The sequence below is a fragment of the Narcine bancroftii genome, chromosome 2 (assembly GCF_036971445.1).
Source record: "Narcine bancroftii isolate sNarBan1 chromosome 2, sNarBan1.hap1, whole genome shotgun sequence".
Lineage (NCBI taxonomy): Eukaryota > Metazoa > Chordata > Chondrichthyes > Torpediniformes > Narcinidae > Narcine > Narcine bancroftii.
In genome coordinates, this window is record NC_091470.1 from 251,615,606 (window position 1) to 251,642,401 (window position 26,796).

At 40.1% G+C, this 26,796-nt stretch overlaps 1 protein-coding gene across 8 annotated transcripts in view; it reads left to right on the plus strand.

The window, feature by feature from the left end:
• ctdp1 (CTD (carboxy-terminal domain, RNA polymerase II, polypeptide A) phosphatase, subunit 1) overlaps positions 1-26,796 on the plus strand; it is a 343,304-nt gene that overhangs the window by 206,320 nt on the left and 110,188 nt on the right. For 6 of the 8 annotated variants that reach the window (XM_069920830.1, XM_069920825.1, XM_069920821.1 and 3 more), the window contains exon 12: positions 11,319-11,530. The exons of the other annotated variants lie outside the window; for them this stretch is intronic. In XM_069920830.1, the coding sequence (XP_069776931.1) occupies positions 11,319-11,530 (212 nt within the window). The remainder of the gene's footprint in view (positions 1-11,318; positions 11,531-26,796) is intronic. 8 annotated transcript variants of the gene reach the window in all.

A 26,796-nucleotide genomic window follows, 5' to 3' on the forward strand; every position in this document is an offset into this window, starting at 1 on the left:
TTTAACTCTTACTATTATTATATCTAAAATTATTTTATCTAAAATAATAATTACCACTACAAAGAAAATCAAATAAAATACAACATCGAGTAAATATTCAAAAGAAAGTGAAAGTCAATCATTAAAGCTTTCTGCTTCTTGTAAAAGACATATTTTGATAATCAGTCTGTTTAGAAAGCTAGTTTTATTCTTAATCTGAACGTGATGTACAAGTCCTCTTTTGTCTTGGATGGTATCAACAATTTTCCCCATTAACCAGGAATTCCATGGTGCTGAAAGGTCCATGATGAACACAACATCTCTAGCCATGAAATTGCGCTTGATCTTAAACCACTTCTGTCACTCTTGCAATACACCCATCTGTTCCAAAGTATGTCCATTATAAATTGCACCTGTTTCCAGCTGCTATGCACATATATGTCTTCCTTTTGAAAGAGTCTTGGTGGCAATGAAGATTTACTTTTAAGAAGCAAAATATGGTTCGGGGATCCTTTGGATCTTTTGAAGACTTAGTGATTGGACAACTGTTGAGGATTGCTTCAGCTTCACATAAAACTGTCTGAAGACCCTCCTCATTAAAATTTTGTCTATCCAAGATTGAATTAAGAATTTTTCATATTGATCTTTTCCTATACACCTCCATGGTGTGATCCAATAGGGGGATTGAAGATCCAAGTAATTTCTTTTTGAATTATTTCATTATGAATTGAAGCTTAATTCCAATTTGTAATTGCATTTTTCAATTTGCGCTGAGCTCCCACAAAATTAGTACCATTATCAGATCATAGTTCCTTCACTTGCCCACATCTGGTAATAAAAACTGAAGAGCCTTGATGAAAGCGTCTACATCAAAGTGATGATGCCACTTCAATGTGAATTGCTCTTAAGGCTAAGTTTTTGAAAATGACACCATAGTGTTTCACCACACTTCTTGCTCGTTTTACCTCAAAGGATCCAAAATAATCAACTCCAACATATGTGAATGGAGGTTCCTCTGGAGTGACTCTGTCCAGAGGCAAATCTGCCATCAGTTGTTGTCCAGGAGTATTAACACGCCAGCAAACAACACATTTTGTTATAATCTCTTTACTTAATCTAATGGCACCACAAATACAATATTTTTCTCATAGTCGAGATAACATATGGTTACAACCACCATGACTTATCTCTTTGTGAATATGTTGAAGAATTTGCTCTGAAATATGAAAATCTTTGGTCAGTATCACAGGATGTTTCATCTCTTTGCTGCCCTATTAAGGTGCCCACCGACTCTTAAAACACCATTCAGAAGAATTGAGTTGAGTTTGCCAATGTGACTTGTCCTTTTGACATACATTCCTTTTTTCAGATTTGAAATTTCATCTGCAAAACTTTTCCTTTGGCAAGAGTAGATTATTTCTATTCTCAGCATCAGTTAATTCTTTAACTGTAGCTGCAGAAGTGAGACAGTCATCCACATAGAAGTTATTCTTGATGATACTTATAGCTTGAGGGCTATATTGTTCCATATTGTCCTCAGCACACTTCCTAAGGGTAAAATTCACACAACTTGATGATGAAGTCGCTCCAAATAGATGCATTCTATATTCCACCATGTTCTGACTGTAATTTCCATCAGGCTACCAAGGGAATCATAACAAGTCATGGTCTTCATTCGGTACGTTCACCTGATGGAACGTTGCTTCAATATCTGCACTGATGACATTAGGCTCTTTACAGAATCTAGTTAAGATTCCTATCAACATTCTGGTTAAATCTGGACCCTGTAACAATTGAAAATTTTGTGAAACTCCGCAAAAGGTGCCTCCCCAATCAAACACCACACATTTTTTCCTTCTGTGGATGCAAAACTCCATGATGTGATAAGTATAATTTTTTGCCATCACTACGTTCCAAAATATTATCTGGTACTTTCTCTGCATATCCTTTGGAGATCATATCAAACACGCATTTGGTGTAGTCTGAATGAATGGAAGAAAGTTTCTTGAATCTTCTCTTCAAATTCAGTGTACATTCCCCAGTAACACTTCAGATATCAAGCATACGTATTTCCCTTTTCCTCAAAGGTAATCCAATGCAATAATGATCATTAACCAGCTTGGCAGATTCTGACACTGATTCTAAAAACTACTGGTCTTCTTTTGAAGTTTCTTGGTCGTTCTTGATGCACTCAGGGAAGTCATTCTTGAACAGCTGCTTCTACAGCTTATCAAGCTTCACAAACGATATCTTGTTGACACCTATAGCCAATTGATTTTGATCCTCTTTTCTTTCTCCTAATGGCCCATTAATCATCCAACCAAGCATAGTTTTGACAATATAAGGTCCATCTCCCTCAATGTTTATTATATACAATAGTTCCAGAGCCTTTGGTACATCTGAACTAATTAGCAACTCAATCTCAGAATCGATATCATGTAAATATATATTTTACAAAAACGTCCACATCAATGTCATTTTGATATGGGGTGTTTTCTTCTTGCACAGACATGCTCTTCTGAGTATATACGCCTGGAAGTTCACAAAAGTCATTATTATCTAATCCAGCAATCTCTAGGGAATAAACCATATTGGTTTTAATTCTATTTTCAATGAAATATTTGTACTTCTTCCTTGAAGATTGAGCTTATTCATTAGCCCAACATTTCAAAATGATGGTAAGCTTTCTGGGACAAGAATGCATAAGAATGCATTTCCTTTCTTGGCCTTGACATGCATAGATACTACCAAAAGTTTCCAATTATTTTCCCCAGCCCCAGTAAGACCATTTGTCAATACTGAGACTTCAGTGCTGTTTTCAACTGCTTCCTTTGTTTCTGTTTGCTTCTTTTCCGGTTCCTTGTTCCTTTGGTGGATATACAGCATTCTAGGATGCTTCAAATTTCATATGTTGCAGCTGAGTCACTTTTTTGCAGTTTTTGCTGACATTTCCTTTACACAGACAGCCAAAACACACTCCATTTTCCTTCAAAAAGGCGAATTTCTCACTGTGTTCTTTTCCATTCCAAATCATGCTTATTATTGCAGAACAAATATTTCTTTGCAACAGGTGAACTTTCATTTTTCTTAATTTCTTTATCCACCACTGTCAGAGAGGTGCTGAATATATTTGTCTTCAATTTTGGTTGAGTATACAATTTGGACCTTTCAACTTCTTTACTCACTGTTTGAGTACCTGTAATTTCAAACACTGGATCTGTGACAACATCCTTCAATGAACTCCACCAATTCCTTAAAAGTGGCTGTCACATGGTATCTTCTTTGGTATTCAACAATTTGTCTTGTCCATAATTCTCTCATTAGGTTGCATAATTTATGTGCAATGTTTGCCATATTCTGAGGTACATCAAGCTCTCAAAGATGGCCAATCTCTGTCATGACGATGCAACGTCCTCTGAGAAACAGGGCGTAAGCTTGTAAACCATTTGTGTCCTCTGGTCTTATTAATGACCACGAAAGAACCTTCTGTATATAAGCTCAAGAAATCCTATACTTATTGCCAAAACACTTCTCTAGTAACCACTTAGCCTGTTTGAATCCAACTTCTGGATTCATTTGTTGGCAACTCTTTGCAAGTTCTTGTGCTGATTACTTCATGTACTGCTGCAAAAATATAAACAATCCTCCTGGCTTTGACACTTAATTTCAATAGTGCATTCAAAGCTTTTTATAAATGAATGGAATTCAAGGGGATCACCATTCAAAAAAAATGGAATCTCTCTCTTGGGCAGAGAAGAGAGGGTCTATAACTGAATTAATGATGCAGCTCTCTCATCTTGTCTTGTCATGCCTGGGTGTATGTTACTTTGTCCACCTGGCTTTCTAATACTTGCCGGGAGTGCCTGGTATGACTCTGTAAGAGATGGCATTTGGCTCCCATCTTTGTCCAATTTGGCCATCTTCAGGGATTGATCCCTGACACTTTGAATCAACCAGGTTAATTTGGGATCTTGCACATCTCGCATCCTCAGTGCTGGCTCAGGCCCATGTCTTAACCTGCCTGGTTCAGGACCAAGCCCATCTTGTGGCTGTAGCACTGGCTCAGCATCGAGTCTTAATCTGCTTAGTCCTTGACCAAGCGCTTCTTGTGGTTCTATCACTGGCTCAGCCCCGTTCCAAGACCTGTCTATTTCAGGGCCAAGCCAGTATTTGGTAATTAATAGTTTCCTTTTCTGAAGTCCTTCATCAAAACTTGATGCCTTCAATAATATACTTTGAGCACCAAACATCACTGAGCCTTCTAGTGCCTGTGATCTGGCCTCATTAGCAGTAATTTTTTTGTCCAGCTCCAGTTGCTTCTTTGCTTTTTTCTCAATTTCCTCCATTCTTAGCTGCTCCTCCTGTAGCTCCTCTCTGTCACTGAACCTCCCATAGCTCCTTTTCTCTCTGTCGCTGCACCTCCCATAGCTCCTCTCCATCGCTGCACCTCCCATAGCTCCTCTTCTCTCCGTCGCTGCACCTCTCATAGCACCTCTTCTCTCCGTCGCTGCACCTCCTGTATCTCTTCTTCTGTCCGTCGCTGCACCTCCTGTATCTCCTTTTCCATAGGCAGCTGCTCCTTTTCTTGTCGTCACCGGACCCAATTCTTATCTGCTCCTCTAATTCAATCTGAAGCATTTCCTTTTCTACTTTAAGAGCTGCCGTGTCTGCTTGAATCTTTAAACACATAGATTCAGTACTTGAAACGCTGGAGCCTGCTTTAGAGCTCCTCCTGCTTCTCCTGCTGGAAGTATTTGATGCACTATCATTAGTTCCTATTAGGTTCTATACATCATGTATTGCTTCAGTCTCTGACCATGCCTCCATTTTGGATAGTTCATCTTCCATACCACCATCTTGTGGTATAGCTTTAGCCACTTCCTTGTGGCTGATCTTAGTTTCTATTAATGTTTTTTGCAGTAATTCTGTGGGGTCTGTATCCCCACCAGCTGAAACCTTATGCTTTTCTATTTTCTCCTTTAGTCTTGCTTGAAGAGTCGCTTTGTTTCCTCTTGCATCTAATTGCTGCCTTTGTAATTCTTCAAGTTCCGCTTTCTTCATCTTCTCAACATTTAGCTCCCTAGATGTGGAAGCTTCAACGGTGGTTTCCATCTTAACTATTCGACCAACCATTGCACTCAGATATCAAACATTCACAACAATAACTCCAAAACCAAAATAGTCCTCATAAGATGAGCAGATTCAATGCACCAAGCCATGTTCTAATCTGTAATAAACACACAGAAGGCTTACCGCTTCTTCAGTGGTCTTGGTTATTGATGTTTATGTTTTTACAGAGTATATAGATATGTTTTTGGGAGATAAATTGGGAAAGGTTTGTTAGAGTAGGTCACAAACAAATACTTTAAAACAGATCTTATTTAAAATACTGTAGCTCTGCCCCATTCTAGACATATCGGCCCCACGGCTTTTGCAAGAGCTTTGAAGAGCGCTCAAGAGACTTCATTAATGGATTGTTGTTTACAAAAGGCAACAGATGAAAGATCTTGTTGGAGCCCCAGATTGTCTAGAAAATAACTTGTTGTTCTAAGAGGGTCATGTGGTTTTTGCAAGCAGAGAGAGTCACACAGGCTTTCTCTCAGAGAGAGAGAGAGAGACAGATCAGTTCTGCAGTGTTACAGTCGGCAAGAGTAGCTGGGACTGGAACAGGACAAGCTGGCAAGCTTGTGGAAAGCCCCATTTGGAAGATGGCCTGGTCAAAGCCCTTGTTCATGCAAGAGGAGAGGACTGGCTATCTAATATTTCACTTGGAATAAGAGAAACAAAAAGGAACTCTGTGATAACCTGAAAGAAAGAGGTTATCATCTAGAGAACCCTGAGGGGGCAAGTTTCGTCAGCAAGACACTGAAGTGGCTGATGGAAGTACATCAGTTGTGGATGTCCTGGAACAACAAATCTCTCTCTGAAAACTGACAAGAACCTTCCTGAGCGGTAACCATTTACCTTTCAAGCACCAAAGCCTGGTGAACTTTATAAATGTTAGATTCTGTGCACAGTATAAGAATTACCTGCAACCAGTGAACTTGGAGGAATGAGAAGTGAGATTGGACTGTGAACCAAAGAACTTTTCTAAACTTACACAAACATTACACATACGTGCGCTTAGAATTAGAAGGGGATTAAGTTAGTTTAGTTAGGTTAAAGTGCAATTCTGTTTTCATGTTTAAAGATAATTAAAAGCAACTTTTGTTTAAGTAACCATTTGTCTTAACAGTGTCTCCTTATCGATCTGCTCTAACAGAGCCCAGTCTTCTTCCAAATCCAATTTCCAACCTTCTATGTCTTCAATTCCATCTTCTATAGACTAATGAGTCAATAGTCCAAAGTTTTCTTTGACTAAAATATTGCGACTCTTTCCCTTTATAATCACCTGAGCAGCATGCAGGAATCATTGTTTTGACTCGTTAATGAAAAGTCGGTTCCAAAGTAGCATTTAGTTTTTCACTGTTTATTTGAACTCTTAAAACGGTAAACTACTGTATAATTAAAACAGTTAATAAACTGACAATAAACTATTAATATGTTAATACTTTCAAAACTACACGGTCAAAGACATTATCTGGACAGTATACATTGCCCTGGTTCTCCACAGAACAAAAACAAATTCAAAACTAACCTTGTTTATATTAAATATGCAGAAAAGGACCTTGGCTTACAGGCTGTTACTATGGAGACACTCAAAGATTTTGTAAGCATATTCTAGCTGCTAGATTTCTTACATGTAAGTGTTTGGAAATCATTTTAACCCTTACAATAGTGATGTATCCTCTACTAGTCTCACCATTTCATTAGGTGAGTGAAGCACAGATGTGTTGCTGGGAGGAGAATGAAAGATTATTTAATTTATAAATACATAATTCATGATTTTGAAGTGGGATGGCTATTGGCCTTTCAAAATAGGGGTTGATCATTCATGAATAAGATTTTAAAAAGTATGTATGAAAGAGTACTGAATCTGGAACTCTACAGAAGGAGAGTGTGAATGATCAGTTACTGAAGACAGTCACTGATAGACCTTCAGATATTAGGGGAGAGGAGATTAGTGTTAGGGAGTGGGATTGTGATAAATGACCAGTCCCCACGCTGATCCCACCACCCTGGTCTCAGCTGTCCCCAGATGTCTCTAGTCATCTTGTGCTGTGAGCAAGCTGGTCAGTAGAATTTTCCTCAATTTGAATAGCCCATCGCCCCACCTCCCCCCCCTTCCCCCGACAGCCTGATAGATAGCGGAAATTATTAAGGGATTACTTAAGGTGGTATATGAGTGAAAAGAAAAAGTTTGAAATCCACTTCAATAGATCAATTCTTGCAGTAGATTTTCATGCACTCTTTTATAAATTATATACGTATGTTTTATTAAATTGGCCGTGTTTTTCCCATGCTTTTTTATAATTTATGTGCATGTGTTCTATTCCCGCTATTATTTTCCCATCCTCTTCTATTAATTATTGTGTGTTAATAAAAGTAACATTTGATTGCAAATCCTTGTGTCCAGATTCATCTTTTATGAACCTGACATTTTCTCAACTCAACAATAACCAGTGTGGGGACCAACAGTGTAACTGTCGGCTTTACTCACCATTATCACCCTAATTTCAACCTCACATATAAGACCTGAGAATATTTTTGGGGTGGAAAAAGTGGTTCAAAAATGCGTGTCTGCCTGTCCCGCATCGGACTTGTCAGCCACAAACGAGCCTGCAGCTGACGTGGACTTTTACCCCCTCCATAAATCTTCGTCCGCGAAGCCAAGCCAAAGAAAGAAAATACATGACACGTCTTGTCTCTTTTGCTCGCGGAATGCCAACTTGCTGTGTGAAATGACACACTGACCCAGAAAAATGTCGGCATTGTTCATCTTAGTGTAAATGACCAAAGCGAGTCTCCCTTATGGAAATATCGCAGAATTACTGTGTTTAAAAAAAAAACACATGATTGTCTGGTCTATTTGCAGAACTTTGTAACTTGCCGCCATTTATCACCCAATGCTATAAGTGTTACCCATATAAAGCTGCATCTTATTTCGTTCGTTTGCTAAGGACTTACAAATGGAATTGAGCATTGAAGGAGGGTCATTGACTAAAACTGCTAAAGCTAATTTGGCCCAGGACACAGAACCAACCAGACTTTGTTTCTAGCTCTAATCCACAGACATCACAAAATGGTAAAGACAAACCAAATTGCTGTTGGAATTGTCACCGATACTACTGTAGTTAAGATGAAATGTCAACATCATTGAAAAGGAATATAGCAATGGAGTTTTATTTTATCCACGGTCACTCAGTGTCTCTAAGGGACTCTCCTTTGCTTCTCTTTCTTCTCTTGTTGGGGCAACGGTCATGGTGATTCTTTGCCATACAGCAGACAAAAGTTGAAGTATCTCATGTATATGACATTTTAAATGTATTATTACATGACAATAGAAGGAACCTGTAAAGATTTTGAATTCCCAAAGTTGTAACCCAGTTTCAGCAGGGCACTGTCAGGTCTGGCCCTGATTAGATAATCTAAGAATAAGCCAAAATGACTTAGAGTTACATAATGCCTTTGATGTTGCTTTTGGGATGTCCTATTGTGACTTCAACTGATAAGAACCTTTTAGACAACTTCTGAGTCAATGTAGGAAACCTGGCAGCCAAGTCCGACAAGGAACAATGTGGTCATCATCAAATTATCTGTTTTCTTCCCAATCGGTCACATTTTTGATTCTTTCAGGCATAGATATCAATAATAATACAATTAAGGTCATCGGTTGTGCCTATCCCTCATAGTCAAGGATGGTGGCCTTCATTCAGTTGATCCACAGCGCAAAGACACCTGTGTATTTGTTTAACATGTACTTTTTAAAAAAATTTTTATTTTCCACACTATAAACCACATTGATCAAGATACATACATTTTCCTCTTTAAATATTATCAGTGTCGTTTTCTCCCCCACCTCCCTCTTCCCCTCCTACCCTCCCCTCCCATTCATTTAAAGTTCAGAATCTAAAGAAGCATACGATACTTCACAAATCAATCAATTAATTCCATTGACGTGAAAACCACGACAATTGGAGCTGATAGATTTGTTGCAGCCTTCGTCCATCTTCATAGCTGTTGAGTTCAGAGTAACTTCATCTGCCTGTTCACCATTGAGGACTTGGTTGGATTAAGGTTCAATTAAGATGTCTGCTGTGTTTCTGACACATGGGGTGGTTGTGTTTGCTGGTGCCCAGCTGGCTATTGTAATGTAAAGCTACTTGGCTTCGTTGAATTGGCCTATATTACTGAAGTTATTTTATGTCTAATTTGAAATGTAATTTAGAAGGAATCTGTAAATTACTGTACATTTTAAGTCTCAAAATACTCAGAACCGTGAGTTTAGAATGGTTTGTAACTGCAAGAGATTTTGTAAATAAGAGAACAAAGGGAATTCCTGATGTTTGTATATAATCACCAGGTTCTGCTAGCATTGTAAATGTTTGCTGTGGTTAGTTAATAACTTGTGTGTTTGACTGCAAAACTCCATTGTGGTCCCATGGATAATACAGGTGGTCCTGACTTAATGGCCCAGATCTTCAAAGTAAAAAACCTTGGATTTTTGGAATTAATTTCTCTTATTGAATTTAACTCCAAATAGGTGTGAGCTATTACTTTTTAGCAGGTTAAATCAGGGCAGGGCTTGCGCAATCAATGGTATGACTCTGGAGAGTGAACAGAGACTTGGGTTACAAGTACATAAAATCCCCATTATCTGGCACCTACTAGGATCATGGATGTTGGATATGCAAATTTTCTGATGGACTGAGACTCACTTCTAATCCCTAACTAAGACAATTGTATTAAGAATACACCATTTAAAAGGCCAAAGTCAGTGCAAAATGTAAAATAATTTGAAAAAAAAAATCAGTATTGTAGTCTTTAATTAAATAAAGTTCACTTTAATCAGAGGAAGATGTGGAGATTGCAACTTTTAAAACAGTACACAAAAGTGCTGGAGAAACTCAGTAGGTCACACAGCATCCATAGAAAGCACAAGGCAATTGACATTTATGGCTGAGCCCTTTTCCAGGAGAACTCCCCAGCATCTGCAGATTTCTTGTTTGCAACTGTGATTTTTAAAAGACAGGTACAAGGACAGGATCTGACCCAAATTCAGGCAAATTTGACTACCTCAGGAAGACAACTAGATCAGCATAGATGAGTTGAGTGAAAGGGCTTTTATCCATGCCGTATAACTCTTGTGAGTCTTTTTACAAGTATTTACAAGTGTTACTTGTTAAAGTTGGGCATTCTCAGATCATCAATTAAAGCAACAGCTTTGGCGGCCTGCAGTACCGCGAATAATGTGCCCAGAGTTCCTGCATTGCACCATGTAACATGGGTCTTTCCCTTGGGAGCAGACTCCCAGTAGAAGGCTACTCTTCTAATGTAATTAGAATTCTGCCAATTGGAACTGTGCAGTAATAACACAGCAGTCCAAATCACTGAAGCAACAATGGATCTGCCCCCGATACCCTTTGAATGGATGTCTATCAATCAAGATGATGACTGTTTGCAAGGATCAGAGAAATACCAATGCTGCATTGAAAGCTATAATCAGGTTTGTTGTCCTTCTGTTTATAATTTTGAATTGTTCAGCTTTACGTCCTGGCATGTTCAGGCATTGAAGCTGCTTCAAAATGATCGTATTCATAAAGTACAGGGAGTTCTGTTGCTTGGAACTGGGAAGGGATAGCTATGAGGAAAGTATGAAGAGGGAAGTGCCCATTTCACTAGATGAGAGGTGGCCTGATGAAGGTCTTTAAGAATCTCAAAGGGGTTCAATGCGTAAGATATAGAGAAGTGGCTTGAGGTCTGGAAAAGTGATGGGAAGTAGCAACTATAAATATAAAATGGTGACTAATAAACTCAGTAAGGAATTTGGGAGAAACTATTGTTTCCCTCTTCCAGAGTGGTGAGAACACCAAATGCACTAGACTAGTACCTACAAAGGTATTTTATTGAGCGTAAGATCTCTCGGGATAATCTGAAGTGATAGGCAAAGCCCCAATGCCAGATAAATCTTTCTCTTCCACTTGGAGTGGTTGAGACGTGTTGTAGAAGGATACAAGAGAGAGTTTGATGAGCAGATGAGGGAGAAAGAAGCATAAAAATATTCTGAAAACTAGAAGAAGCTGGAGCAATGATACTTTCAAATTGCTGAGTATTTCCAGCATTTTACTTCAGATTTCCAGCATCTGCAGGCTTTTGTTTTTTGCAGGTTTCAATCTGTTGGATTGCGTGGCTTTGCATTTCCAATTTTCTCAGTGTAGCAATGCAACTCTGTTTGGCAGGTCGATGACATCTTGGGAGAAGACAGTGACAATGAGAGTGAGAACGAGAAGGAAGAGAGATTGAAGGAGCAGCATGCCCAACCCCAGAAGGTGGTACAGCAGCAGGAGAAGCTGAGATTGGAACAGGGCCTGACAGAAACCCTGAAGGCTGAAGTAGAAACGAGGCCCAAATCGTCGTCCAGTGAAGGAAGCATGACAGGCCGAGGTCTCAGGTAGGCTGCTTCAAAAAGGAGATGCCAGCTCCATACTAATCATGCCTTGAAAGCTTTCAACCTATCAACCCCTCACTGTAAGTTTAATTTTGCATTCGGTCTTCTTTGAACACCCTCAAGTTCCCTAAAAGCTTCCATCAAACCTGTGACTCAACCAGTTTCCAGAGGTTTGGTTTCACTTTGATTTTGATAGCTAATGGTGCCAAGGTTTTGCTCTTTAAGTATTTGCTGAGTGCAAGTCCTCAGCATATTCTGGGCACTGCCTGAACTTTCAGGGCAGAACTTCATCCTCTGAGGTACAAGCAATGCAGATGACGAGTTAATGCTGGTCCACTGATCTCTTCCTCTTTAAAGTCTGATTTTAGAATGATATTCAAAGTACTTGTATGACAACATTGAATGTTTAGCACAGGAATTTGCTGAGCTGTGAAGAGGTACAGAACCCACTGCCTCATGGTCCAGCAGCGCAGTCCAATCCTGACCTCTGGCTCTGACTGTGTACATTCTGCCAGCTGGGTTTCCTTGGGTGCTCTGGTTTTCCCCCTTTCCCTTGAGTTGATTTGAAGATAATTGGCTGATCTCAGTTGCCCCTAGTGTATGAGTGAGTTTTAGGATCTCAGTGGGAGTTCATGGGAAAATGCAGAGAACAGTTGACAGGGAAAAATAGTGAAGGAATGCTCTGAGAGTATCTCGGTCTCAGAGAAAGTGTCTGCTGTTTTGCACCGAGGACACTGCAAGAAATTTTGTCAGGTTGTACTTATGCAATCAGATGACAATAAACTTGTCTTGACCAGAGAGTTGGCATGGAATTAATGGACGGAATAGCTTCCTTGTATGTAATTTGAAATTTAGATAGGACTTTCAGTGGATCAACTAAAACAGTAGTCTGGGCTATCAAATTCCATGATTCTAAGGTGAAATAAATGCAAGCATGCCTGCCAAACTGTGATGATGTGATTGGCTGCATTCAATACATCATGATCAGGGTTGGACAAAGGTCCTTGACACCAGTAAATTAGTTTGTCAAAATTGTGTTATTGGTGCAGCAGGAATAAAGGTTCAATCTCTATTTCATTTTTTTTCTGGAATGCTCAAAGATTAATCATTATCAGAATCTCTCCATGAGAGCTTGGATTTTGAGGCCTATACTTAGCTGTTGCCTAGCAAGTAGCAGAAAACCATGGAAACAGTCTTCAGAGCACCCAGTGATCTTTCATGGATGAGACTTTCTGGAAAACGTATTTACTTTTAAAATTGCATATTTCTTACCAATATATTTCCTGTCTTTAAAGCTGTGGGGTTTTGTTATTATTACAAAGTTCATGGACAAAAGTATCATTTTTGAATGGATTTTTTTTTACTTGAAAGGGGGTCATTCATATGATGGAGAAATACTTGACCTTTTTCAACATTACAGACAAATGAGTTTAAATGAAAAACACTTTCAGAATTCCTGCATAGATGCAATGGATTGACAAACTTGGTTCCCCTGTTGTAAAATATCTAGTCCAAGGCCAATGTGGTTACATTATTCGAGAGATAAATGCACCTTCAAAATATAATCCATCCAAGATTGCAAATGGGGAGACCACACTGAACTGGTGCAAACAGTTCAAAGCTTCCTGCTGTGTTGTCATTAGAAGTAACCATTTTACAGTAACTGTCTCCGCATGAACTGTTACTGAAAAGGCAGTATGTGAAAATGTGTTATTATGTGGGAATTACATTTCCCAGCATGCAATGTGTGTGGTTGGGCAGAAACAGAAAGTGACATGTGAAGGGAAGGCAGTTGAAGCAGCTCAAGGAAAATTAAGTCGGTTAAGTGTTAAACCCATATAAAGTCGTACTTCTTGAAAGAACAAGCATAACATGGTGTTAGAAGTGTCTGAGTGAGTAAGAGAAGACAATAGTTTGTAAACATGGATAAGTTTACATCCCACACCCATGCAGTTTACTGGCAATCTAGCTGATATTGGAAATGCTTCAAACAGCAATTCAGCGTTTATTTAGAAGCTGGTGGAATGGGAGAGACCGATAGAAAAAGAAAAGAATCTATGCTTCTGCACATGATGGTTGAAGATGCCTTGGACATCTATAACAGTTTTCAAATTGATGATACAGCTTTCGTGTATGGCACTCTGATGGCATAATTTGAAGAGTAATTTGTTCCAAGTTAAAACGTCATGATTGAGAGATTCGTGTTTTTCTCCTGTAACCAAAAACAAGGAATGAATGAGTTTTGACCAATACTGTGCTGAGCTTCACACACTGAGCAAGTCCTGTGAATTTGGAAATTTGAAACATTTACTCATTAAAGACAGAATAGTTTGCAGAATCCCAGATAATGGACTTAGAGAAAGTCTATTGTGTGAAAAACATTTGACTCTGGAAAAAACAGTGAATGTGTGTAGGGCAGCAGAGGCCACACAAGCACAAGCTAAGGAGCTGCACTAAGTAGACACAACAATGCATACAATGAAAATGGATAAGCAGAGCATCAGGAGTTTCCCAAAGCAAGAACAAAGCAAAGTGATAAGCTCAAACAGTAAATGCAGCAGGTGTGGAGGTAGACATATTACAAAGATGTGTCCTACCTATGGGAAGTCCTGGTATAAATGTGGGAAGAAGAATTTTACAAAACAGGGCTACCACGAGAAAGGTATATACAGTGGACGAAGAAATGGAGGAATTCTTCATGGATTTACTACAGACTGCTGGTGGCAAAATTAAATGGATCATTCCAGTGACTGTGAATGAGACACGAATTCCATTTAAGTTAACACTGGAGCCCAAGTGAATCTGTTATCTAAGGATAGTTATAAGACCCTCACCGTAAAGAGCAAGTTATATCCTGTGAAATTAAAAGTGACAGGCTACACTGGAGAAAACATTCCAGTAAAAGGGGACTGTATGGTGACCTTCAAACACAAAGGGCGGCATCTAAAGTCACAGCTAATTGTAGAAAGGAGAGTACACCCAATATTAGGTCTGCGTGCACGTAAAAAGATCGACCTGGTGAAAAGAATTTTCATAATGGCTTCACAGACTGAAGATAAGCAGGCAACACTCATGGAAAAAAGGATAACTACATCAGAGAAGTGATACCTTAATGTACAGAGAGAATCAACCTCATTACATGACATGAATGACAAACTGGAATATAAGATGATAAATATGGATTCCTTCTTATGCCAGCTAGAAGACTATTTAAAAATAGACAGTTACAGAAACATCTGGAATTTGTTGAACAGAAACTGCAGTGATCAATGAAGTGAGCAGAAACATTACCAGAAGTAGAAGCTGAACTTGTCCACCAAATTGCAGCTCTGACAAAAGCTGAAAAGTGGCATGGCAGCATAGAATATTTGAGACATTTCGAGATTTGGTTTGAAGAAAAGAATCAGGAACTGAAAAGGGCCCGACAGAGAGAGAAAATGAATAAGTGACTGTCAGACACAGTGGACAGACTGTTGACAGAGTCTAATGAGCAACCTCAGCTGCATTTAAAAGAAAGAATGGCTGCATTTGAGGATAAAACTGTCTCGATACAAGAATCTGAACTCTTAAGAAAACAACTTGAAGAGCTTCTTCATGGTGAGGAAATGGAAAATGCAAATCATCTTCTTTCAACTACAAAGCTAAAAGGAGACACACTAGCAGAATAGGAACTGGTAGCTATATCACCTACTTAAGCAGCTGTGGCCAAGATTGTGAAGCCGGAATGAAGCTCACAGAGTCGTATAATGGATATGTTGAAGCCCAAGATCAATTGCTATTGGCAAAATAGGAAAATAAGAGAATGAATAAATATTTGGATGAAATTGTGAAAGAGTGGAGATGAAAGCTCCGCTTCTGAAGTGCCAGCATAAAGAGCATGAAAGTGTGCAAAAATCTGTGCCATATCTCTTAGCTAAATTAGAATATGCCATGAAGGAAATTCACTGGTTACAAAAAATGCAATGATGAGGTAAATAAACATGCTTCATTACTCAACAGGGAGAATCAGAGAAACAAAATGCAAGTGTCAGATCTTTCACACCAGAATAGGGTGCTTTTGATGGGACTAGGAGATGCGCAAAGAAATTATATTTTACGTGAAGATGGAAGTTAGTTCTTCTGACATAAGCAGTTCCTCTGAAGTGATTTCTCAGCATCTGGTGACCTATCGTAATGTTGAGGAACTGCAACAGCAAAATAATTGCCTACTGGTAACTGTTCGTGAACTTGCTAATAAACAGGAACCTCTTCACAGATTTCTGAACTTCAGCTGAATCTTGTGGATGCTCATCTGATGTAACTGGTGGAAAGAGTCTAACCCAGAATGTCGATACTTTTGTTATGTAGACATTTTTTTTTAAAAAGAGGAAAGATGTGTTACATTTCCCAGCATGCAATGTGCGTGGTTGGGCAGAAACAGGAAGTGACATGTGAAGGGAATACTGTTGGAGGCGGTTGAAGCAGCTCAAGGAAAATAAAGTCGGTTAAGTGTTAAACCCACATAAAGTCATTCTTCTTGAAAGAACAAGCATAACAGGAATTTTTTAAATTTAGTCATACAGCACAATAATAGGCACTTTTGGCCCAGGACCCCATGCTGCCCAATTACGCCCAATTAACCTACAACCCGGTATGTTTTTTTTGAACGGTGGGAGGAAATTGGAGCCCCTGGGAAAACCCATGAAGACATAGGGAGAACATACAAACTCCTTACAGATATTGTGGGATTCGAACCCCAGTATTGCTATGCCAACTATGCCATCCTAAGTTAACCACGAATTTAAGGCTTTTGTAAGTTCTCCCCGTGACCTGCATGGAGTTCCTCCGGTTACTCGGTTCCTTCCCATCCTCCAAAAACATACATGGATTGGAGGTTAATTGATGTATTTGGTGGTCACAAACCTATGGGTGTGTAAGGCCTATTAGCATGCTGTAACTTGAAATTAAACATTAAGTAAGAAAACAACAGGCTTGACTGGCACCATCTTCAGCCTGAGAAGCACCCAAGGTTCCAGGTCTGGGGCCCTTCATCAGTATTAAGAATGAGAAAAAAACAAGTTCGTTTTCAGTCGCAGAGAAAGTGGAGAGGGGGATGGGTGGAACAAGGGGACGACATCTGGTAGGGTGAGACCAATTGGATTAATGTGACAATTAGGTGAAACCTGGGAGACCGAAGGCACAGCACTCCTCCGAAGAGTTCATTCGGCCATTCCTAATGCAGGCAGCTCTGCACAGGAGTTGACGGTGTTTTAAAACTAAAATCCTGCAACTGAGGAGGTCTGTGCCAAAGATGAGGGCAGCCAGGAAGGGTTGCAGACTCCAAGGGAGCTGTGGATCAGCTATCTACTCCAGAAACAGGGAGAACACCCCCCCACCCCCCCCCCCCCTCCACCATTTGAGAAGGAGAAGCAGAGGAGACAAACCTACAGGACAGTGACTAGCAAAGGGCTCAGCGGTTGAAGGATCCACACATGCTGTGGGTGACTTGCTGTTGGGGAACTGCATGGGCTATGGGCTGCTGGAGACTGGCTCATATGGAAATCAGGTATGAGAACCTGGATTCGAGAGGGAACTGTGCAAAATGGGTTTCTGAAGGGCCTTATGCTTCTTAATCGTATCAGGGGTTTAGATCTGAAGTTTGGGGTGCTGATGAATCGAACAGGAGTACATGCGGCTGCAGGAGCATGGGAAGTGAATCCACAGACACTCAGTGACTCTGAAGGGACTCTCTTTTGTTTCTCTTTCTCTCATACTTAAAAGAGCGCCAGGTGACAGTAATAGCAACTCTGCCTTTCAGCAGGCAGAAGGCAATTTTACGTAATATTAGATGTTCTCTACTATTAGATGACAATAAAGGAACCTTGAAGTAGCAGATGAAGCTTCGTTGACTATGTAATGTGTTGTAAATGGAAAAGGCTGTGAGACATACTCAGCAAGTCATACTTTACAAATAATGAAAAAGAGGAACTGAGCCAGTGATGATAGATAGGCTGATAGATAATCAGACCAAGAGGCACTGAAGACTTGTTTGCTCCATCTCTCTGCCTTCCTTTTCTATGATTTCAAATGTCCCTTTGTTCTCATCTTTCCACCTTCTGATGAGTCAACTGCAGTCAACAGGAATGTGGCAGCGCGGTAAGATTTGAACCATGGAAAGAAACTCAGTCGAGGTTTAAAGTCTCCCATTTGTAATCCAAAATGTTTCTAATGATCACTGCCCACAAAGCTCACAGTTGCGAAAATCAAACAATACTTGGAGGTCAGGCAATTTCCAGAGAACTGGGGTAGGAAGCTAGAGAGAAAGAGTGGTGTTTCTTTTGTGGGCTCTGGCCAGTTGGTCACTCATGTCATTACATACAGAGAAGTTGGTGGATTCCCAGAGCCAGTACAGTATATTAAAAAAAACTCCAGTATTCAGTACCTATGGGGATTGGTAGATGCCAGCTAAGTGTATTTGCGGGATGCTTGCGATTGTGTGTTGTGTGATTGGCGAGTTGCGCCAATTTTAAACTAACTTATTTTTTACCTATTTATTTTCCTTAATTTTTTTTGCCGGTTCTTGAGGCTGCTGGTTGTTTGAATTGCGGATAACAGGGATTTTACTCTATGTATATTAGAGTATCAGACATGAAACTGCCGCTGGAGATGTAGCTGAAGAGCACAGTTTCAAGTATGTAAACAAGTAATCACTGCAAGTATTTCAGGAGAATTTCATTGCTGTGGTTGGCAGAAAAAAATACACCTCTCATGTTCTCCTCTCCCCCCCTCCATCTCACTCCCTCTCTTCCCCACACTCTCCCTGCTCCCTCTCTCCCTACTCCCTCTCCCCTTACTAGCTCTTGCATCTCTAACTTTCTCCCTCCACCCCTTCTGCCGCTCTTCCTCCCCTGCCGCTCTGCTCTCTTTCCACCAGCTTTCTCTCTTACCTCTTTTTCTTCCCCACCCTAGTTCTCTACCCTAAATCTCTCTCTTTTTCTCCATCCTGCTCTCTCCCACCGCTCTCTTCTCCCACCTCCCCATTCTCCCCTTCCCGCTGTCTCCCACCCGACTCTCACCCCCACCCCCCTGTAAATTCAACCACCTTCTCCCCAACCCCTCTCTAATAAAATATTTACCCATTATTTCCTACATTTGCCTAGGTAGGAAATAATATATACATTTTTAGCAATTATTTTAAGTGAAAATATTGTTATTTAAATGTTTACATCATGATGTAAGTACTTTCATCTCATTTTCAATGAATATGAATCTTTTTAAATTGATTACCATGGTTTACCATGAACCTTACCAAGGTTCATGGAGGTTATTGTTCCAATTTCTCATTGTCAGTAATTACCCTAAAATTGTGTATAATTATAACTTGCTCATCAACTAAGGTATTTCTCCACACTTCAAAGATCAAGCAAAAACTGGAAATTCCCTCTCTATCTTCACATTAACTGTTCAATTCAGTTTTATTCAACTGTGTTTGTTTCATAATTAGTACTGAATGCAATAAATGTGTCAAATGTTTTGTATTCATATTTTTCGAGAAGTACATTTTATTTATATGAGCAGATTTTTTAATTTGTATTTAATATTTAGTTTGGCAGTTCTATGCACTATTTTAACAAATTAACCTAGATTTTGCAATCCGCTGTAAAGTTGCAACATTTGCTGCTTTCCTTGAAGAATTGTTCCCGTATAGGTGCAATTATCATGAAACGGATGGATTTTTGGATATTAAGGGAATTCAAGGATGTGGAATTAGTGCAAAAAAATGGCTTTGAGGTAAAACATGAACCTTGATGTTGTCATCCACTGATGTCATCCACTGCAAGCACTGGATGAACTCAGTAGGTCAGGGTCGACGTTCCAGGCCAAACCCCTTCATCAGAAACCTTGTTCTGTTTGGATGATGTGTTGTTACGCATAATAATACAGATGGCAGAGCTTTTGATGGCCTACTTTTATTATTTTTAGCCCTGCATCTCGACTTTGAAATGACAGTGAACACTGGCAGTTGTGGCATTATTGCAACACAAGCATTTAATTGCTATACTCTTGTTCAGAATGCATTGGTTTTTTTTAAATTGACTATTGACAGCATGTGGCATTAACAAGAAGTCAAATTAACTGCCTCTGATATATAGGTGTGAAATAGTTGTTTCGGGATTATTTATTTTATAATAAATAATTAGTGTGTACATGGTTAGCACCACACTTATTATAGCACCAGTGACCCTGGTTCAAATCTGGCACTACCTGTAAGGAGTTTGTACGTTATTCTCATGTCTGCATGGGTTTCCTCCGTTATTCCAATAATGTACAGGGTTAGTAAGTTAATTAGCCACACAGGCATATTTGGGCAGCATGAGCTTGTGGTCTGGAACAGCCTGTTACTGTAGTATATCTCTAAATTAAAATTTTAAAATTCAATTAAATTTATCTGTCATGTATTGAATCATTAACTTACATTGAAGCTTAGGTTAGTGCAGAAATTGCAAAGAAAAAAGTATCAGAAACAGATGCTCCCATTCGGCCTCACAGCTCCAGCAACACAAGTTCGATCCTGACCTCCAGCTCTGTCGTGTGTCGTTTGAATGTGCTCCCTTTGACACCGCGGGTTTCCGCTGGGAGCCCCATTTTTCTCCCACACCCCCAAGGTGACATTGATTTGCAACTTATTAGTGTGTGGGTGAGTGGTAGTATTAATCAGGATGGTGTTGATGGGAATGTGAGAGTGAACATTTTATGAAGAAATATGCAGAGGAGTAAGGTTGATGAGATGGATTGCTCTGAGAGCTCAATGGACTCCATCTCTTATGTAACAAAATATAAAACAAGCTGTGAGCAAATGGCACAGCAAACTCTTACCACCCCTTCCTGCCGAAAATAAAGGAAGCAGTGGAATGAGTTCATTAATACTGAATTATATTGCTCTGGTTACAAATCCAAATAGAAGTAAAATTCCATCATTTTTTTTAATTGAATACTTTCCATGTGAGAATGAATTTGAAAAGATGTACATGGCCTTTCAATGAAGAAGAAAAGACTTAAATAACTTATTTCAAAAGCTTGAAATCCCAAAGAACTTTGCAGTGATTGAAATCAAATTGAATAGGAGCATTTGATCCATGCACTATCTTAAAATTTCTCAGAAAACCCCAGAGCACTTCAGACACAATGACCTACACTGAAATGGAGTAAACTATTCAAAGCGAATGGGTAGGCTGTTTAGATTTAAGATAGAAATTGTAAGAGATTGAGATACTTCAGGAAAAATCAAAGCAAACCTAACAGAAAAGGATGACAGGTGGCCCAGCCATGCAGACTAGGTGTGAGGAGAAAATTAATCGATGGTGTTTGATATACTCCAGTAAAAAAATAATGATTCTGTGTGTGAATGATGTGTATGTGAGAGAGAGAGAGAGAGACTCTGTTTTGGAATTGTAATGGCCATGAATTATCTGAGACTTGGCTGGTTTAAGTTGAAACTTGAGGGAAGAAGCCTTGTTGATTTGCAACAGCTCCATTCGGGATTTCTGGAAACATTTAACCTCATTTGGAATCAGTGGCTGGGTTTAATGTGTAAAATTCTTGTACTTCGATTGAAATACTTGAGATATGAGTAAGTTTCCATGCAGCATTTTGGCAAATGTAATTAGCATGATACATTGGAACCCAAATTTTTCTCTCTCGGTCTTAAAGCATTACTGCCATCACTGGTGAAGTTGGAGAGCAAAGTTTAAATTGCATTTAAGGCATTGATCATCCCTCAATGAAAGCAAACGAAGATTCAAAGTACAGGTACTCATAATTAAGAAGTGAGATCAGCTTCCTACCAAATATCTCATTGAATACTTTCAACTCTGCTCTTTGACTCTGTATTTTAGGCTGAAGTCTCTGGCATAACCCCTAAATACCTAACCTTAGGTCTCAAAGATAAGGGTGCACCGACTGAAGTGCAAAGAAAGGGTCCTGATCTGGAACGTTGACTGCCTTTTTCTCTCAATGGATGTCGCCTGACCTGTTCATGTCTCCAGCCCTCCTCTTTGTTTGCTTAGAACTCCTGCACCTGCAGTTTTTGTGTTTCTCCAGATTACAACCCGATTTGCCTTACTCTTTGGATACACTTTAACAACAATGGCAACTTGTTCTTAAAAAGCCAAAGGCCATTTCCTGGGAATACAACCCAGCACAGAAACAAGAAACTGCTGATGCTGGAATCTGAATGGTAAAAAAGAGCAACTGACTGGTTTTGTCTCCAGTTGTTCGCATATTCATTCCTTGCACTAAATATTCACCCCTCTCATCACAACCAGATTTTGGCGATAAGTATGCATGATCTACACATTACTGCACAGGCACAGTATCTTAAAAGTTTATTCCTTCCCCTATTTCACACACAATTTTGTGCAGCATTGTTATGCGGAGCCCTCATCTCTTGGCCACGCACAATATGAGTTTGAACATTTATTCCACTTCCATTGTGGCCTTTACATTTTCTGAAACACTTTTATGATCACCTTTAGAACAAAAATATAACTGGTTAGGAGAAGATGGGAATTAAAGCATTTCTCCCTGCATTGCCCACATTTATCCCAAGGCATAAAGTTTCAAAAAGTACAAATGTAATTATTTATTATTTTCCTACTATTGTTTTGTTCATTGCAAAATACTTTTTAAATCCTGTATCACAAATGATAAACCAAACCTTATCTTTTCCTGCAAGACAACAGTAAATTCCACAGAGTTCGCTCAGTTTCATCTGATAGCACAGGTACCTTTCAAACAGCTTCCTAACTAGATGGATGCTCCAGAATTTTGCTGAGGGAACCGGGTGTTACAGTCACGCAGCTAGTGAAACCGCTGCCTCACTGCACCAGACCTCCGAGTTCATTGCTAGGCCTGGGTGAAGTCTGTTTGGAATTTGTATGTTCTTTCTGTGAGTTTCCCCTGCCCAAGACTGTTTTCTCCAACCTCCTGAAGACAAGACAGAGGGTAGGTTAATTGCCCATTATAAATTTGTCTCTGAAGTGCTGGTGAATGGTTGATAACACTGGATTACAATCAGAGTAGTGTAAATCTTTCTTTGGCTTGGCTTCGCGGACGAAGATTTATGGAGGGGGTAAAAAGTCCACATCAGCTGCAGGCTCGTTTGTGGCTGACAAGTCCGATGCGGGACAGGCAGACACGATTGCAGCGGTTGCAAGGGAAAATTTGTTGGTTGGGGTTGGGTGTTGGGTTTTTCCTCCTTTGCCTTTTGTCAGTGAGGTGGGCTCTGTGGTCTTCTTCAAAGGAGGTTGCTGCCCGCCAAACTGTGAGGCGCCAAGATGCACGGTTTGAGGCGTTATCAGCCCACTGGCGGTGGTCAATGTGGCAGGCACCAAGAGATTTCTTTAGGCAGTCCTTGTACCTTTTCTTTGGTGCACCTCTGTCACGGTGGCCAGTGGAGAGCTCGCCACATAACACGATCTTGGGAAGGCGATGGTTCTCCATTCTGGAGACGTGACCCATCGAGCGCAGCTGGATCTTCAGCAGCGTGGACTCGATGCTGTCGACCTCTGTAAATGGGTGATTGATAATTAGCATGGACCCCACAGCCCAAAAGGTCTTTTTCTATTCTATATGTCTCTGTGTCTCCTTGAGTGCTGTCTATTGGATGAGATGTTAAATTGAAGCCTCATTTACTATTTTGAAGAAGGTTGATGTTATCCCCAGCACACTGGTCAGTATTTATCTCTTCAGCAACAATGATGAACCAGATTATATGGTCATGTCGCTATTAATTGAATCTTGCTGTGAGCCAATTGGCTGGCAGTTCTCCAACATGGAAACAATAATTAATTGCCTGTGATATATTCTGGAAGGGATTTGTGTATCACCCTGTATCTGCAAATCTTTTTATGGGCTCCACAGTGTGTCAGAGACTTGGCCACTTTTTTCCATTATTCAATGGTTTTGCCATTGAGCTTTAGTTGCCAGTTTGACCACATCTTCAGAGTGAGCCTTACTGCTTTTTTTCTGGGATTGATCTCTATTTTTAACAGGACCCTTTGGCCACATTTGTGGCCCAGTGCTATCATTCCACTCTCCTTTGTCGAGTGAGACACAAAGTGCACAGTAGCTGACATTGCTATCTTTATGAAATTTCCCTTGTGTTCAAGTCAACCACAGAAATGACAGAATGTGAATAATAATCATGTACACAATCTAACAATGGGCAATGGAATGACTCAGAATGGAAAGTAATGTTTTGTTTTCAAACAAGTGTGGAATGATCTGACATGAGTCATCATGCTTCAGGAGACCTTGGACAATGTCCTGCAACATTTTTAGCTAGAATCGTATGATGTTTTTATATATTAACTTTAGCTTATTAGTTTATTCTCACGTGTACTGAAATATACTAAAAGTCTCAGTTTTGTATGTTGTTCAGGCATCTGAATAAAGTTGCCATGTTCTGACACCAGTTTTTGAGTTAAAAGTACAACAAGGTAACATCGCTCAGGACATTGATCAAACTGGACTTCCAGCATTTTAACATAGCAGACAAATCAGATTCATTCATGGCAGCTTCCAGGAACTGCTCAGTCACCACAGGGTGGATGGGAATCTGGCACAGTTGCTCCGTGCAATCAGTCACAGTCCCAGTGAGAGCAGCCTCTGGAGCAACAGTAACTGTCCTGGCCATGGTACCCATTGTCGAATAGCCATCACGCTCCCTCTGGTTGTACCAGCCCCTGCCACCATAGCTGATGCACTTGTTCTCCTACTAACTGCTATCTCCCCAGTAGTTGCCGCAACTACATCTGCCGTGGCCATGTGAGTTTGAATCTACCTTCACCTAATAAGAGCTTGATGATAGGCAGGAGCGCTGTGTGGTATCGCAGGATACAGAGGTTACAGGAGAGAAGCAGGCAGCAGAATTGGAGTTTACCTACACTACTCTGAAGAGACTTTTCCTTTGCTTCTCTTTCCCTTGTTAGGACCAGTGGTGCCTTTTGGTCTGCCTTTGCAAGGCAAACAAATTTTGTGTGCGTTTGTGCACCTGACAATAAACGAACTTTGAGCCCTAATTCAGTGGATCAGTCTACCCCATAGAAGCTGAATCATTAAAGTGCAGCCAATGCCTGGGTTAGAGCAGGATTCCACGCCTGGCCATGACCCAAACGTTTTGTTATTCAGAAATAGGCAAAAACCATATGTGGGACAGATGAAACAGCTGTAATGGGAAGCGTGTGCATCACTCTAACTGGCAGTGAGCAAGCGAGTCTGCACAGCATTATCAGCTCTACCCGGCTTGACCCTGCACCCGATGGTGGCAGCCCGTTCCGATGCACAAATGTCCAAATGTTGGGCATTCGTGACCCAGTGGAGGGAGTGGGGAAGCCATACCTTCACGTCTGAGAACAGAATTTTTAGACTAAAAGAATTGGGGATGGGGGCATGGAAGCTGCATTTTAAATAAAAAACACTCCTTAAATCAAAAGTTAGGGGCATATGTAAGGCACTTTTAATGCAATAAAACATCCCAATGTCACGTTCAGGAGCTGAGGCCAAGATCAGATCAGCCAAGATCTTATTAAAATGGCAGAGTGTGCTCAAAGGCACAAATGCCCCTGCTGTTTCTATTTCTGATATTCTTATGTTTGTGAATTCTTATTGTTCATGTAATTCCCTTTCATAATCTAATCTAACAAATCGAAAACAAACAACTTCTGTTGAAAACATTGTAGTTTGATGTTTACACCCACAAAGCCTTTGAAACAAACTGGTCAAAACATGAAATTCTCCTCGAGCATTCCATGTTCTATACCAGAACTCTTTTAACGAAAGAAAGATTTGAATTTGTATAGCACCTTTACAAACATCGCACGTGTGAGAATTCTTTATTGTCTTACTGCACCGAGAAGGCCATTTTGCTTTCTTGCCTCGAAAGGAGTTACTCCGACAGCAGGGATTTCTTAAAGCATGGTCACTGTTGATTTGCAGGTAGCAAAGCAAACTGAAAGCACACAGTCCCACTAACAGATATATGGTTGCACCAGATAATCTGTAGTTAACTGTTGAATGGGACACAAATATTTATCAGGACAATGGTGAGAAATCCCATGCTGTAATCAAAATGGAGCTGTCGATTGCCTGTATCCACATGAAAAAGTTTCAGGATTTAACATAATATACATAGAACAATACGGCATATTACAGGCTCTTCAGCCATTGATGTTGTGCCAACCCATATTATCCCTTACTAAAAATAAAGTACTAAACCCTCCCTACCCCATAACACTCTCCTGTCATCCATGTGTCTGCCTAAGAATTTCTTAAATGCCCTCAATGTTTCAGCTTCCACCATTGTCCCCAGCAAGGCATTCCAGGCACCCACAACTCTCTGTGTGAAAAAAAAACACTTAACCCTGATATCTCACTTAAACTTCCCTCCCTTCACTCTGTACATATGACCTCTGGTGTTTGTTGATCCTGCCCTAGGAATTAGGTGCTGGCTCTCCACCCTATCTATGCCTCTCATAATCTTGTAGACTTCTATCAAGTCTCCTCTCATCCTTCTACGCTCCAAAGAGAAAAGTCCCAACTCTGCTAACCTTCCCTCATAAGACTTGTTTCCCAATCCAGGCAACATCCTGGTAAATCTCCTCTGCTCCCTCTCCATAGCTTCCATTTCCTTCCTATAATGAGGTGACCAGAACTGAACACAATACTATAAATGTGGTCTTACCAAAGATTTGTAGAGTTGTAACATGATCTCTCTAATGCTGAATTCAATCCCCCCCCCCCCCCCTATTAATGAATTCCAGCATCCCATAGGCCTTCTTAACTATCCTTTCAACCTGTACAGTGAACTTGAGGGATGTATGGATTTTCACCCCAAGGTCCTTCTGTTCATCCACACTTTTAGGTAGCCAAACATTAACAATGTACTCAATCTTCTGGTTAGTCCTTCAAAAATGCATCACCTCATACTTATCTGGATTGAAAATCCATCTGCCACATTTCTGCCTAACTCTGCATCTTGGAACCTTCGATAACCTTCAGCTGAAATCACTTCCAGGGATACAATGCCCTCTCTGTACTGCACTAGATGTAGATTTATTCTAAAGTTCTTGGAGTCAACCCACAGCCATCTGGTTCCAAGGTGCTGATGACTGAGTCACAGCTTTTAAGATCTTCATTTCGTAAAAGAAGCAAACACTGGGATAGGACTCATAGAAATAAACAACACTGCAATTGAATTAGGTGTTTACTTTTTTCTGATTGACCCTGTA